The sequence below is a fragment of the Phragmites australis genome, chromosome 1, assembly GCF_958298935.1.
Source record: "Phragmites australis chromosome 1, lpPhrAust1.1, whole genome shotgun sequence".
NCBI classification, from domain to species: domain Eukaryota; kingdom Viridiplantae; phylum Streptophyta; class Magnoliopsida; order Poales; family Poaceae; genus Phragmites; species Phragmites australis.
This window is the reverse complement of record NC_084921.1, coordinates 33,504,408-33,519,849: the sequence shown is the minus strand read 5'-3', so window position 1 is coordinate 33,519,849 and position 15,442 is coordinate 33,504,408. Positions and strand designations below refer to the sequence as shown.

Here is a 15,442-nt window from a genome sequence, read left to right as displayed (position 1 = left end):
CGTGTGCGAACAGTAATCCTTACATGTAAGCAGTAATCCTGCTCGTGTGAACAGTAACCCCCACAGATGTTCCTTACCGTACACATTTTCAAGACATTACATGGTACAATCTTCCCGGCCAAATTATTTGAGAAAGGGAAAAATGAACAGCCTATGGCATATTGGCGGTTGTCGTAGTCAGTGCAGCTATATCAGAAAGGCAACTACCAACTCCATCTCTTTAAAACCTGAGCTTTGCCCATAAGTTAATCCTGGCCAAGGCCTCAGAGGACATACAGGCCATTCCAAGGGTCCAACTTCCAAGCCAGCTCAAGATCTAGCCTCAACATTCCAGGTGACAATTCCCCCTCTCTAATGGATAACAGCAGCAGAAGCCAGGACAAGAAGTCCAAAGCCAACGATCGTCAGGAAGCAAAAGGTTCACCATTTTCTAGCTTCAATTTGTTTCGTTTTAGCCTTGTTCACTGCCTATTCTGAAGTCTGAACTGTAGCTTTGTAATAACCGTCACTATGTTCATGAAATGGCAACTGAAGAAGGGTGCGGAAATGGCTTATACCATTTCGTTATTTCAAGTGACCTTTCAGCAACATATTCTGCATCTTCACGCTTTAGATCCATCGAGAAAACAAATAAAAAAAAGTACAGTAACCATTACCGCGAAAAACTGAGAGGGCGAACAGAATAATTAGTTACTTTACTATCAGACCAACCTAATGAAGATGCCCAATTCAATGGCACACGGATAAAATTGCTCCAAGGAAAATTTAAAAAATTCCATTGGCGATGATAGGACTGGCGTGCGCAGTATATTTCTATATGGTTTGCTACTACCTACTACATTCTTTTGCTTACTTTCACGACCAAATATATCATTTATATCATCCCATAATTCTGCAGAAGTTAATAGCACTGCACAGCATTTTGTTGATTTCACAGAAGCAGAGGAAGATATCGTTTTAAGAATGCACAGGCTTGTCAGGAACAGGTACCCTATGTAAATGTGTTACAAGGGAAAATAAATATAATCATATAAAAATAGTGTCGGCCATTCCTAATAGTGTTGCTCATACCATGAAATTATGACATTATGTAGGTGGGACCTTATAGCAGGAAGAATCCCTGGAAGGACCGCAGAAGAAGTAGAGATGTTCTGGACTAGAAAACACCAGGAAAAATGAAGGCGAGGCCATTACTTTATATTGATCTATAACCATTAATGTCATATGCAAATTTGTACTGACAAATAATTTTAAACATGCAAAATTGAGAAAAGCCAGATACTATCATGAATTTATTCAAGGAATGATGTGGATTTGGCACAATCAAGTAAAGTTAGTAGAGTTAACTGTGTTCGTTTTGTTATTATATCTTGCTATGATATGATTTCAATTTTGCAATAACAAAGTAAGAAAATATCTACTATATAAAATACGAGTTGGTTCATGCGTCCTCCCACCTCCCTATTCCACGTTATAAAACCGGAAAAACCTCCACAAACTAAAAACCGAGAAAATTGAACTGTCTTATATGTTGGTCCTCCTTCCCCAACCACCCAGCCTGAACTCCTCGCCTCCATCCATGCCTCTGTTTTCATGCTCCCAACCGCTATAAACTCTCTACATTCCCACGATCTCCCAACCGCTGCTCCCCTTCCCATGTTGCTGCCACCAGGGCAATCGGCAATGGCATTACAACACCGCTCTCATGGGACTCCTCCCCCCCCCCCCCCGGCCCCGCCCCAAAACCCTTGTCACCTTCTCAACTTCTTCCATCTCCTGCTTGATCCCGATATCGCAACTCCTAACCTTAGCTAGGTCACCGTCGAGATGCTTCCCTGCATGACTCTACTGCCAGCGATGACACAGTGGGCTCACTAGGAGTGCCAAGTCCTGACTAACTCGCACTACTACAGAAGAAGTCATCACTGTTGGTTCAAAATTGACATAACTGTCAGTTTTTGAACAAGCAGTGAATAAGCAGTAGTGATAATCCATGATTACCACTGCCTGTTCACAATATAACCGTCAGTGATACAATCTATCACTATCGGTTTTTAATCTTATTCCGCTCAATTTGTATACTTATCATTGCCGGTTCCAGCTATGAACCGACAATGATATTCAATCCAGGACAAACAAAATAAAAAAATAATTATTGATGAATTAATTTAAATGAGATTAGCGTTACAAATGATTATATTAATAGAATTTATACTAATTACAGTAGTGACTTTATACTAATTACATCCCCATCTTCTCTTCTTCCATCCCCAATCCACAACACCTTCTGTAGCAACTACCATTCCCTTGAGTTTTAGGTGACAACGATGCAGGTGCGGAGGGGCCAACACGGCCGGTGTCATGGCCATCTCTAACCACATGTTGTGTTGCGTCCATATTGTAGACATGTTCACCAAGCCTCTAGATGCTACTAGATTGATACCCAACACGAGCTAGCTGACATCTTCACCAAGTCTATAGATGCTACTAGATTTACCTATTTGAGGGGAGAGCTTGGTGTGTGCCATCCTTATGGCATTGTGTGAGGGAGAATTTCCTTTGTATATTCTATCTTACTTTTTATTACATTTGCATTGCATCGCATCATATAAGATAATCATAATAGTTAAGTTTTGACTTGTATGTCATTAGCATTTTTAATTGCTAAACTTGAATTTGGACTAAATTGAGTAGTTGTGCGGAGCAAGCTTTTAATTTTAGGCTCCTCTTGATGCTTTAACATGAAACATTTTATGCAAGCTAGCTTTTCTTAAGATAAAATTTGGCAATTTATAAATCATGTAGACTATAAAATGCAACATTCTTAATCACCATGTTCCTAATTGCTTTGACTTAGTCAATGCTTGTGTTAAGGCTAGTTTGATGAATATCTTGCTCTAGGCTTGTTGGTTCAAGTCAGTGGATTGAGGAATATTACACTATATTTTCTATCAAATGTTTAGCTCATGATAGAACCTTAAGGGAACATATGTTCCTTGTGTCGCAAAGACACTACTTGACTTGATCATATGAAAACTTGATTCTTTGTGAAAATATGAACAATCTTGTGAAATCAAGTATCTTGTGTTAAAATGTGATCAAATACGGTTGTCTTGAAGCCTCAAGGTGTTTATTGCACCCAATCGCACAGCATTTTGCTTGGATAAGAGGTAACTTGATGATAAAAATAAAAGAAATATGCCTAATTGCTTAATTTTATTTTAAATCACTTGATCTAACTAAGTCTTGGTTTCATATGTGAGTGTTTGCAAAGTCTACTATCATGAATGCTTATTTGCCTAGTTTGAGATTGAAATTGGCTAGTTCTTAATGCTTGTATTGCCTCGGCATGAGTGGATGCTTATGTGGTGGTCGCGTTGAACATGATTCAGCTATGTGAAATTAAATGCATCAACTAATTATTTGGGTTTAGCTTGTACAACTTCATGTTCTTGTGTCACTATTTCTTTTTGAGCCTTTGTGCATTTGTGAGCTCCATCTTCTACTTTCCATAGCCCTTTGACGTTTCTAGCTTTTGCAAATGTTTTATGGTATACTTATAAAAGCTCATTAGGATTGCATGTTCATTCATTGCATAATGTTTTGTCCTTGATGTTTACATTGGCAAAGAGGGAGAAACAAATGAAGAATGGGAGAAATGAAAAATTTGCACCGAATCAAAGAAAAATCTTGCATAAATGAAAAATGTGCGTTCATCAAGGGGAGCATTTGATTTTGTGTTTTTGAGTTGGTATTGCTCTTTTGAGACTTTTGGATTGTCTTTGCCTCTCTTAGGGCTTATGCAACCTTTCTGATGCCAAGTGACATATTTTTGTTCTTTTTGAGTTTTTGGTCACTTGGATGAGTGTATCTTCTTCAAACAAAAATCGTTGTGCTTTGAGGTGTTGTCAATGCACTCATCGAGGGGAGATTGAGAAACCAAGTTAAAATATGCCTTGATTTATATGTGATGTGTGATTAACAAGATTGTCAATTTGATTTGTCAAGTTTTAAATTGCTTGAGCTTGGTTTGAGCATTTTGATTATGGACTAACTGGAGCTAGAGTTGTAGGAATATGTTTGATTATCTCATGGTGCGCAGGTGATAGATGCAACTTGGTGGTCGACGGCCGGTGATTGGGGCTAAGTGGGTGCTTCGTGCTGGATGATCAAGGAGGTCGGGTGGAGTAAAGGGTTATTCTAGCTATACACGTGGAGGTCAAGCAAAGCATGAAATAGAGGATGAAGATAACGTGTTGCCAAACTCAAGCGAAATGGATGCCGGAGCAAGTGACAAGGTGGCCCGAGTGATCGGGAGTGGGAGAGACTTACCAGTAGACAGGATTACAAGACGGAGTACACTTGTCGACATCAGAGTACTTGCTTATGGTGTAAGAAACTAGCGAGTCATGTTTTGAGAAGCGTGTAGAGGGTTTCACGGTTAGGCCTCAAAACCATGGGAGGATTGGAGGAGTATGTGGCACCGTCGCAAATCTTGTGTCAAGATTAAGCTAATTCATGAAGGTATCACGATCGTTCGATGGATGGAGTAAAAAATAGACCAAAATACTCTTGGTAGTAGATATGAGTGTACTACAAAATAAGGGTATTTTGGTAACAATCTAGGAAACTTAGGGGTCAAATTTTTTAAACCTATAAATAGAGGGGTAGGTCTATGGGAGAGTTTGAACCAACCACTCGAGCCCCTTGTGCCACCCATTTGAGAGCCTAGTGCTAGGGTTTTATAGGAGAGGAAGATGGGTGCTTAGCCTATGTAATAGCTGAGAGTTTTTGAGAGAAAAATCTTTATAATCCATCTAAAATAAGGCTAATCTATTTGAGTAATGAAATTTATGTTTTTGCATATTATTGAATTCTCTTCCTTCTAATCTCTCTCTATTTGTTCCCTTGCAAGTTTGCAAGTTTTTCTTTTTTGGTTGTGATTTTCTTTTTCTTTTTGAGTTGTAGTTTTTTCACCTTTGTGAAGTAATTCTTTTTATTGCTAGAGACATAAACATTCATATACTCATGTATTTGAGAGGGTCTTGAATCTCCTTGCCTCTAGACTATCAACTTGGAGAATTGCTTCTTTCGGTGACTATCTTTTTGCTTTGTTATTCATTCAAGTTTCAAGATTTTGTGCACAAAGATACATGAAATAGTCTTAAATAGAGCATATAGTTCATATTTCTTCCGAAGTCATGTTGCTTTGAACTTTCTTTCTCGCTTTGTCTCTTTAAAGTTTATGCTTCCATTTGTACGTTTTTTAGGAGCATTGGGTGAACAAGGAGTAGGCCATCTATTTCACAAAAATATTATAAGGCGCCAATTCACCCGCCTCTAGTCGCATATCTCAGTCCTACAAAGGATAAGATGAAAAGGAGAAGGGCGGAGAAGAAGAGGAGGAAGGAGAAGAAGGAAAAGAGAAGGTTTTGCTGCCCTAGGTTTTGGGAAAACTCAAGGTGAGATGAAATTCATCTTCCCCAGCAATTAGATGTTTGGTGATGGTTTTCAGACGTGGGGGTTAGAAAATTAGTGAAGTGATTAGTTGTTTGATCTCGAGTTAGAGTTTTTTTTGTTCTGGTAGGTTGTGCAACATCTATTCGGCATCAGTTTTGATGATGTTAGAGGCCAAGCTAGGGTTGGCCATTATAGAGTTTTTTTTTAGAGGATTCAGACCTCTGTATTATGTAAAAAAAATTAGAATTTTTTGCCCACATGGTTTAGGAGATGTTGATGTCTGAAGTTGACTGTTGTTTTATATTAATGTTCTAGACAGAAATAGATCTATTACATTTTTGAGTATCCTAGAAGCCGAATATGGTTTGGCCATTATAAGTTTTTTAATAATTAAATAAGCTATCATCTGTATAAATTTCATAGGTTTTATTGGATTGTTTGTCAGTTATGAAGTTTCAAAGTTGACTATTTGGAATTTTAGGCAGATTGTGATGTCATTTTTGAACTGCATTTTAGCCCTACTTAACTCCAGAATAAAAATATAATGTCAGCATTAAAGTTGTAGATCTCGTTCTGTAGGTTTCAGAAATATTTTTTGTTTGCTATCATAGCTTTTGTAGATTAAAAGATACGAAAAAGATAAGTAGCACTGCTGATGTTAAGAAAACAAGGTGTTTGTTGTTTTGTTTTTTCGATAGGTTGTTGGGCGTAGGAGTGTGTTCCTTGATTTTTGTATGTTTTTGTTGTGTAGTGGTGTTGATGTATGAGTGCTTGAGCAGGTGGTGACGCGCCAAGACGTGCATAGCTTGTTTTCGTCTTTAGTAGAGGCAAGTGAATATAACAGTTGTTGTAATAACTTTAACTTGTTATTTTTACTACTTCCACCTATAAATGCAGTACGCATGTTTAGACTTAATAATGATAAATGATTTTAAGTGATGTTTTAATTATGTTGAGTAGGTTCTACATGGTTATTTTCTATATGAGGGCTTTTGCAGTTCAGATCATGGTTGATTTTATAATGCACATACGTGGCATATGCATATGTAGATTATTTTTTATATAGTCTACTTTTGTTATATTTTTGAAGATGATGTAGTAATCCTTATTGGTTACATAGATGGTAAAATTTAATACAGTGGTAATAATACTTATTTGTGGCTTTTAGTCATTTTAGCATATTCACACCTTATCTCTTTCAATGGCTAGAATACATGAGGATAATGATGTGGGTTATGTAGAAGCTTATAGAAGTGGTTATACTATGACCTATGATGGGGGGTAGTGAAGTAGGTTGTAAAACCATATTAAATGGAAGATAAAATAGACATGTTGTCTCACACATATCTAAATGAAGACTGTACCTATGTTCTTATAGCATGAAGGTAAGTGTCTTAGTGAAGTTCATAACTTAGGCTATTTTGTATGGTCATAAGTAGTATTGATAATGCAGTTGTGCTATTTTATACATGATGTAAAAGATAAAATGGATGAATCATGAGTTAGCATAAGTGCAGTACTTATCTTGTTGATATTTTGCATAGAAATAGTTTTTTTATATATATGAGATCTTACAGTGGAGTAGTCTATTGGCCAATTTAGAAGTATGCTATATCTATGTAGCTACATATGGAAGATCATAGCTTATATCATTTAACTTTATGTATGCTTTATATTTTGATATGTGGAGGATGTTGAACTATGTGGTTCTATTTCTTACAATTGCAATACATCATCTGCATCGCATTTCATTGCATTCTATTTAAGCCAGGTCGGTATGAAAGTCATAAAACTATATCAGAGTGCATAAGCCAGGCAAGTGAGAAAATTATATGACTATTCTAGAGTGGTCTTGAAGTTATGTCGTGATCTTATGGTTGCGACCGTACCAGTACAACATCGTATATTGTTGTAATACGACACAGCTTCATACCTTGTTTGATTGTACCAAGCTCAAGAAGAAGAGCACAACAACCACGACTACAACAAGCACAAGAAGAAGAACAAGAAGCCCTTCTTCAAGAAGAACTGTGACAAGATAGCTAAGAAGGCGGCCAAGACGGCTTCTAGAGCGTTTGTGGTGGCTCTCAGCGACATCGACACCTCTTCAAGCGAGAAGGAGAGCTCAAAGGAGTAGGAACCACAAGTGAAGAGCAAAAAGAAGGCCAATGACTTTACCGACTTCTGCTTCATGGCGGATGACAACAACAATGACATCGACCTTGAGCTTGATCCTTTTGAGGTATTGCTTTCCTACGACCAGCTTTCTATCCAAGTCAATACCTTGAATAATCCTCTTGTTAATCATGATAGGTTACTTAAGAAAGCGGTGCTTGAGTTGAAGGATCTTATGCCTACGTATGAGTCTGTGTCTATTGAACTTGCATTGCTTATGTCTAGGCCTGATATTGACGAGTGTGAGAGTAGTTTGATTATCATGGCTGAACTTGCCGAGCTTCCGAATGTGCATGCTCAAGTAGCCAGTCGGCTTGAGAGTGCCGAGAAGAAGCTCCTTGAGAAAGAGTCTATGTATACTCTCTTAGGTGATTGTAAAGGATGCTGAACTGAAAGACAAGCGCCTTAAGGAGCTAGAATCTAGATTGAAGAGTGCTAGGTGTTCAAAGGATGTGCAGCTGAACTATTCCACCTGCATAGTCTTTCAGGACAAGCTCAGCTAGGTTAGAGGCCAAATTCAAAAGCTTTTGACAGAGAATGAGTACCTCCTTTTTCTAGTGGAGAAGTGTTTAGAGGGCAAGGAAAAAATAAATTTGATCTTGGACAAAACTAAGATGTGTGTTGACAAGTCGGGTTTGGCCCTTGGGTTGGGTTTTGAGAGGGTGACTTACAATATGGAGAGTAAGACTGTGTTCACAACACCTACTACCTTAGAAGCCGAAAAGTCCAAGATTGATTCTACACCACACCACAGCCCAAGAAAGCTCCACAACCTAAGGTGAGAGCCCCCTATTAGAGAGCCCAGAGTGACCGGCAGTCGAGCTCCTGAGAGACTTTACCATTGCACCTACTGCCAGAGGAATGGTCATTTGGTTGGGTTCTGTTTTCACCGTAGGAGAGATGAGTGGCATGAGTGGGAGTGGAGTACTTGGGACATGTACCGCCCCTCTATTGGTGTACATGAGCCTTTTTCCCACTCCTACCCACAGATCTCTAACGCTTTTAAGTCTTTTCCTAGAGATGTTACCCGACATGAATTTTACCATAACTCATATGGTTTTGGTCCACGTGTAAGAGGTTTTGAGTCCTAGCATGTTGGCGGACCACGTTTTTCACATCGTGGTACTCGCCCCCAGCGTGTTGGTGTTGAGTTGCATGCACCTACTATTTCTACTTCAGGGCGGATGACCCAATACTGGATTCCTATGAGGTTTTTGACTAATTGTAGGATTTAGGATACTGACTAGAGGGGGGTGAATAGACGGTTTTTAAAACTAATCGCTAAGCAATCGACAAAACTTGTGAAAACAAATTAAAGATCACTAGAGTAATATGAAAATAACCAAGAGCTATATCAAGGTTTGCAATCCTTGGGTGACATGTAACAATTTATATTCTAGGAAGATAAATTGCATAAAGTAAATTGCTCAAAGGATAAAACACAATATTTATCCCATGGTATCTGTGATTTGCCAATCACCCCTAATCCACGTTGAAGTGAGTTCAAGCTTTTAACCGCTTATCTATCAAGTATCCAATTCTCACATGAGAAAGGGCTCACACTGAGCAACTTGATCTTAATCCGAAATAGAACAAGAACTACTCAATACCTCGATTCCACTAGAGTATTACTTAGCCTCTTCAGCAAGATGTGCTCAAAGCCTCTCATAATCACCACCGTGGCTCCTTCACAATCTTCTTTGAAGGGCTCAATAGTGCAACAACCTCCAAGCCGTCTAGGAGGCGGCAACCTCCAAGTAGATGACGCTTCCTTGAAGGATCACTAGTGCCTCAATGCTCAAACTCTTCAAAATTACGCACTAGATGCTCTCACACTCTAAAAAATACAACAACTAAGCCAAGAGAGGAAGAGGAGGAAGGCAATAGCTCCAATGAGTTTTAGTGAAGTGCTATAGAGCTTTCTTGAACCAGCTAAGCTCTTATTTATAGCCCACACTCAAGAATATGTCCGTTGCTATTAATTTGACACCTCCGCGCACTGGGCAGTCAGACCGCAGCTCAAACGATGGTTGGACCATCGCAAATACAACAGCTATAAAAAGGCGTGATGATGACTCTAACACACGTCTGGCGGTCAGACTGTGATCCCTCATGGTCAGACCATGAGCAAGGAACATAGTGCCAAAACTCTCTATTCCTAGGGCAGTCAGACCGCAACCCCTCATGGTCAGACTGCGAATAGGGAACAGAGTGCCAAAACTCTCTGTTCCCAGGGCGGTCAGACCGCCAGCCAGACCAGAGGGTCCAAACCCCTCTGTTCGTTTGGTAGTCAGACCGGCACACTCTTTGGTCAGACCAGGACTAAGTTCTGTTATGTATCAATTAAGTTTATACAGCGGTCAGACCGGCCTCTCCGGCGGTCAGACCGTCATAGCTCAAAAACATCACAAAGACAACCTTTCCTTGGTTTCTCTCAAACTAAATTTCTCACTCTGTATGAAATGCAAGTTTGAGCAATTGTGTCACTGTAGATATCTCAAGTAAACGCACATCAACCTCTCTTAATAGTATGACACTTATCCTATCAATCCGGTTAATTTCTCTTCTCTAATCTCCTTTGACCAGCAAAAGAAAATGCCCTACAATTATACCTTTGCCTTGAGCTAGCCATTTTCATGTTTTCCACTCATGTATCTTCTAGCTCTACAACATCTTCGTGACTAACATTTTCATAACTCATGCAAAGATGTTAGTCCACAAAAGACATATTGTCATTAATTATCAAAACATGAATTAGGGGCCTAGATGCTTAAATCTCCTCCTTTTTTGGTAATTGATGACAATAACACTAAGAAGTGTTGTGATTTAAGTTTTGAGCTCACTTTTAGCGATTAGCATAAAGAAGACTCGAATGTGAGTTTCTATAGCAAGAAATTCAAGGATACAAAATTAAATAGAGATAATTTGCTATAAAAGCTCATATCAAGGTAAGCTCCCTCTACACATGTGCCAATAAGATTTAGAGTAAAACAAATGATACAAGTTAAAATTTTGAATTTTTTTTTGACAGAATTTACCTTGTATATATGGATCTAAGGAAAGAGATACAGTCAATATAATCAATAAGATCACCAAAGAACATTTTCCTCAAGACATCTAACAAAAATTAGAACATATAGATAGAGATGAATATGGAGATAAGCAAATAAATATATTTCATCACATTACAATACTTAAAGAAACAAAGATGCAATGTAGTTCATTACAATGCTTAACGAAACAAAGATGCAATGCAAGATAGCTGTCTTCTTCACTTCTTCCATCTTCCTCCCCTTTGGCATTAAATACCAAAATATCTAGTCATCCTAAGGAGGAGGAGGAGGACGAAGATAGATACTGTAGAAATGATCGGAGAAGGTACTGAACTGATCATCAAACCGCTGCTATCCAAGAGAGAGGTTGTGAAACATTTCATTCAATTCTTGGTTCTGAGCATTGAGCGCGGCAATGTCCTCTCGAGCTAGGGAGATAGACGGAAGAGTAGATTGCTATTCTGTTATCATAGGCTGATAGAAGTTCCGCTGAAAGCTAACCTAGAAAGAGTCCAAACTCTGCTAAAAACCCTGCTGGATGGATGCCATATAAAGATCAAAGAAACCAGCTGGAGGTGCCCATTAAGGAGGAGTGTTATCTTGAGGTTCCTGTAACACCCTGACTTTCAGAATTCACAACTTTTTAAATTTTTCTAAGATTATTGAATAGCTTCACCAGTAGAATAGGTTTAAAACATATTTTTTAATCAATCAATCGATATAGGTTATTATTTTGTGTGCATTGCATGCTGAGTTTTGTTAGGAGCCATGTAAATGCATTAGAGTTCTTTTCTCTTTCTTTCTGTTTGGTGTTTTAAGTGAAAATGATTTCAAAAAGGTTTTTGTAAAACTCAATAGTGAATCAGTTAAGGATCTTAATGGTTGGGATTCAAAATTCTTGAATTCATCATCTATTCAATCATTAATCATATATAATCCTTCTCTAGTTCAATCCAAATTTCTCTGCAAAAGTTTCTTTTCTAAACCCTATAAACCTAAAGTGTCTTTGGGCTCAATCTTTCTCAAGTCCAAACTCTTAGCCAAGTCTTCTAGAAGGCCCAACAAAAAGGATCCACGAAATCTGTATATATTCGCGGAGTCCTGGATATCCTCTTCTTCCCACACGGTTTCATAGTTCAAGATGACCTCAAATGCAAATCTCGACAATACTAAAGTTGTAGGTCTCGTCGAGTGCTTTGATTTGAACCTATGGAAGTCCCCTTTTGGATAATGGAGCTAGAAGTTATGGCCCCCAAAATCAGTGCTGCGGAGATAAGTCTCAGTTCAAACAGTTTATTTTGTGGTGCATTTTTGAAAACCAAGATGTCATTTTAATAAGTTCAAATGAATACCAAAGTTGTAGATATTTTTTAGTACTATAATTTAGGATCTAGAAACATCCAATTTGGAGTGAGGACATTGGAGATATCATCCTCGGAATAGAGCATTGTGGAAAAGAAAATTGTAACCGACCCGAACTTGAACCCGAGTCGTCTCCAGCTTGGACTCCACCTCAACCGGCAGTCGCTAGCCCTATAAATAGGAGTTGCACTCCCTCTCCTACCCATATTCCATGCCCCAAACCCTAGACACCGCTGCTGCTATGTCTGTGTGCCGTCATTCGCTGGAGCCACTACCGCAGCTACCGTCCATGATGCGCTACGTCGTCGTCTCCGCGAATCCTCCTTCCTCGACCATCGAAGCAAGGTGAGGACCCCTTCTTTCCTCCCTTACTACTATTTTACCATCATACTAAGTCCCTAGCTAAGCCCTAGCCCTGGTCAAAGCCTGATCTATGCAGTCATGGTCATCGCTGTTGCAGACAGCCACGCCATTGCTGATTGGCATCGATGTTCCTAGCCGGCCATAGGTTTAATCACCATACCCTTTGTCCATCTCATGCCCTAGGATGTGTTCCACAACCTCTCCAACCAGGTCGTCTATTAGAGCACCAACACCCCCGGGAACATGATCACTGTGCCCGCTGTCCCAGTCTGGACGTGTTATGCATGCGCATCAGATTTGCATTTGCGTTCCCTATCAATCCAGAAGCCATATGGATGTGAAATCAGTGTCACGGCATGTCCCATAGAGTCTTCTACTTGACCCTAGGATTCCTTCACCGTTTGAGGAGCGACATGACCAAAACGTGGTTGCCCACTGTAGCATGTCACAGCCATCACATGTCTCATCTCTGCTGAACGTTCTTCCTCTCAGGGGATGATCTGCCCAAACCCATGCTATAGCATTGTGTTTTCAGGAAATATGAACATCCCTATTCAGATGGTTCCTCAAAACACATAGCCAATCTACAGGAACACAAGCATCTTTGTTGCTACATCTGTTCGCAGTCACCACCAAACCTAGTAGCAGTCATCTCTGTTTTGCCGCTATCTTGGACGACCCCTTCCAAAACTGATCATGCCTTTGAGTTAGCCTTTCTGTGTTTTACACCACGTATCCCTTGTTTCACTGAAATAGCACCAAAAACCAATGTCAATATCAGTAGCCACGCGTTCGATCGTTGTCTTCCATGAAACCCGAGCCGCCGCCGCTATGCAGACTAACTGGTAGTATCCTTAACCTAGAAGTGTAACCCCAACAATTTGATCATGGGTTGTTGAGACTGGACCTCAGCGTACCTCTTCTTAATCCAAGTTGATGCTTGCATAACATGCCAAGTCAACACCACATCATCCTCCTTAGTCTAGTCAGCCATATACTTCTTGAACCATGCATAATGACGTTGTCAAGCCTGATGAAATGATTGCACAATAAACTATTTTTCCATAGGAAGATAACTCCAGTGAACTAGTCTTTCCTTTTCAGCCCAATCCATCTTTTGAAAGCCCATTCTCTTTCACCTTAACTCCGATTTTGATTATTCTTGCATCTAAATATTTCTAAAATCATACATATCCAACTATAGTGTTTTTAAAGTGTTTTGATGATATTTTTATGCTGTTTTTAATGTTTGCTTTGTGTTGTTTATCGATAGTTCCTGCGATTAGTCGATAGCGTTCCGGAATAGTTCAAGGGATTTTAAGACCAAGGTTTTGTCAACATTGAGCAACATCTTGAACCTATGTTTTAAATGTTTTGTTTTACAAAATTGCATGCAATGTCTGTCAACTTAATGGGTAGTCACCTATGTTAGGGTTTACCTAGTTCTTCCTTTACATTCCTTGAAGCCTAAGTAGTAGTTGATATGAGTCTCTTGGGTAGAATTGCTTAGCCATGTTTTTAGGATGTTGGGAAGTGTCATATACATGTTTAGTGGATATATGCAATGGTGATGATGAACTTGTTTTAGTAACATGGAACCCTAGGACTTGGGCAAGGAGTTGGTTTGATAATTTTGGTTCATGTGGTGGGCTTGTGGATACGTTCTAAGAAAAGGTGTTAGGTTTTGTTGATTATTTCCCTGTTGGATAGTCTTTGCCCTTGTGTCACATATAAGGACCAATTCGTGGAGCGACAACCCAAGAAATACCATTCAAACACGAGACCGGTATGGGTAAGGCTTAGCATATCAATTAGACACCTGGCTGGCATTCGTTAGAGTACCAAGACCTAATTGACGGACCATGTCTCATAGTGATTCTTCTGGCGGCACACCACTGGCATGTGTTAAGTGTTTCATGAACACGACAATATGAAAATTATGACTCATGGCTAAAAGTTGGACAACCTCTACAGAGTGTAAAACTGTTATAACAACCGTGCCCACGGTTATGGGAGACTTGGATCCTCACATGATTAGTTGGTCATGGTAATGGTTTGGCTATAGGTTGATGATATGAGTGATGGTTGGATGGTTATGTTTTGTAAGGTGGTTAGCCTTGAGTAATGTCTAGTTGATTGGGTTGTTGGGTTATGTTCACTTAATAACTGCTTAATGCTTTTGAATTATATTACTTTTTTCTTTACTCGTACTTACACAAATATACCATGTGTTAGCCTATTTTTGTTGTAAGCCTACATATCATTATCTTTTCCACACTTGCTGAGCGCGTCATGTGCTCACACTTGCTATTTTTCCTATGATATATGACATGTGTGCTGTTGCTCAGTGAGTGAAGATGTTGAAGACTATCAAGACGAGGTTGTGACGTTCTAGGCGCGTGTCTCCCGGTCAGTTTCCTGCGGTGTTGTTGGGCACCAGTGGTTCTGTTTCGCTGTAGATATATACATAGAAGACAATATATGTCAATTGATGTAAGAGTTTAATGTTTATTCTATAAAAGTATTGCTTTTTTTACTTCACCTGTGACGTCCTTGTATGTGTTGAATATCATGGGCACACATAAGCCGCATATGATTTTGTCCGTTAAAAACCGGGTGTGACAGTTCCTCATGCTGATCTCCCTGAGCTGCAGGAATATCCTGACCTCCCTAACCTCTATTCAGAATGCAGGAATTCACATTGAAAAGCTTGTATCCCATATGTTTTATATCACAAGATATTTGCCGAAAGTTTGTCTTCATGAGAATAAGAGACATTGTAAAAGGAGCAAAATAAAGATTTGGAGTTATGCTCACTGTGATGTCATCAATAGCCTTCAGAATATACTTGATCACATCAATTTTTCTCTTGTTCATGATATGATTAATGATATTTCAATAATGATCCCGAATAGCATCACTGTTTCCACTTTTTTGGAGCAAAAGTAGCTATTACAATCTTATTGATCATAGCAGGCAGCACCTTCAATCCAGTCATTGTCCCAAGTGTGACTCTAGGAACAACCCCT

The 15,442-nt window shown here is 39.2% G+C and overlaps 1 protein-coding gene across 5 annotated transcripts; it reads left to right on the top strand.

Moving 5' to 3' along the window:
- The first annotated feature begins 202 nt into the window (after nt 1-202).
- On the top strand, nt 203-15,146 carry LOC133915960 (MYB-like transcription factor ETC3). Of its 5 annotated transcripts, XR_009909429.1 has the most exons (6): nt 210-418; nt 899-986; nt 1,095-1,181; nt 5,271-5,462; nt 6,240-7,702; nt 14,762-15,146. XR_009909429.1 is itself a non-coding variant. In XM_062359421.1 (4 exons), the coding sequence occupies exons 1-3, from the start codon at nt 355-357 to the stop codon at nt 1,177-1,179; spliced, it is 237 nt and encodes a 78-aa protein (XP_062215405.1). In that variant the 5' UTR covers nt 210-354; the 3' UTR covers nt 1,180-1,181; nt 5,271-6,196. The 5 variants fall into 5 exon arrangements, 4 of the variants coding, with proteins under 4 accessions (XP_062215414.1, XP_062215405.1, XP_062215398.1 ...); XM_062359421.1 differs by lacking the exons at nt 6,240-7,702; nt 14,762-15,146 and having other exon boundaries at nt 5,271-6,196; XM_062359414.1 differs by lacking the exons at nt 5,271-5,462; nt 6,240-7,702; nt 14,762-15,146 and adding an exon at nt 4,103-5,252 and having other exon boundaries at nt 211-418.
- The last annotated feature ends 296 nt before the right edge of the window (nt 15,147-15,442 follow it).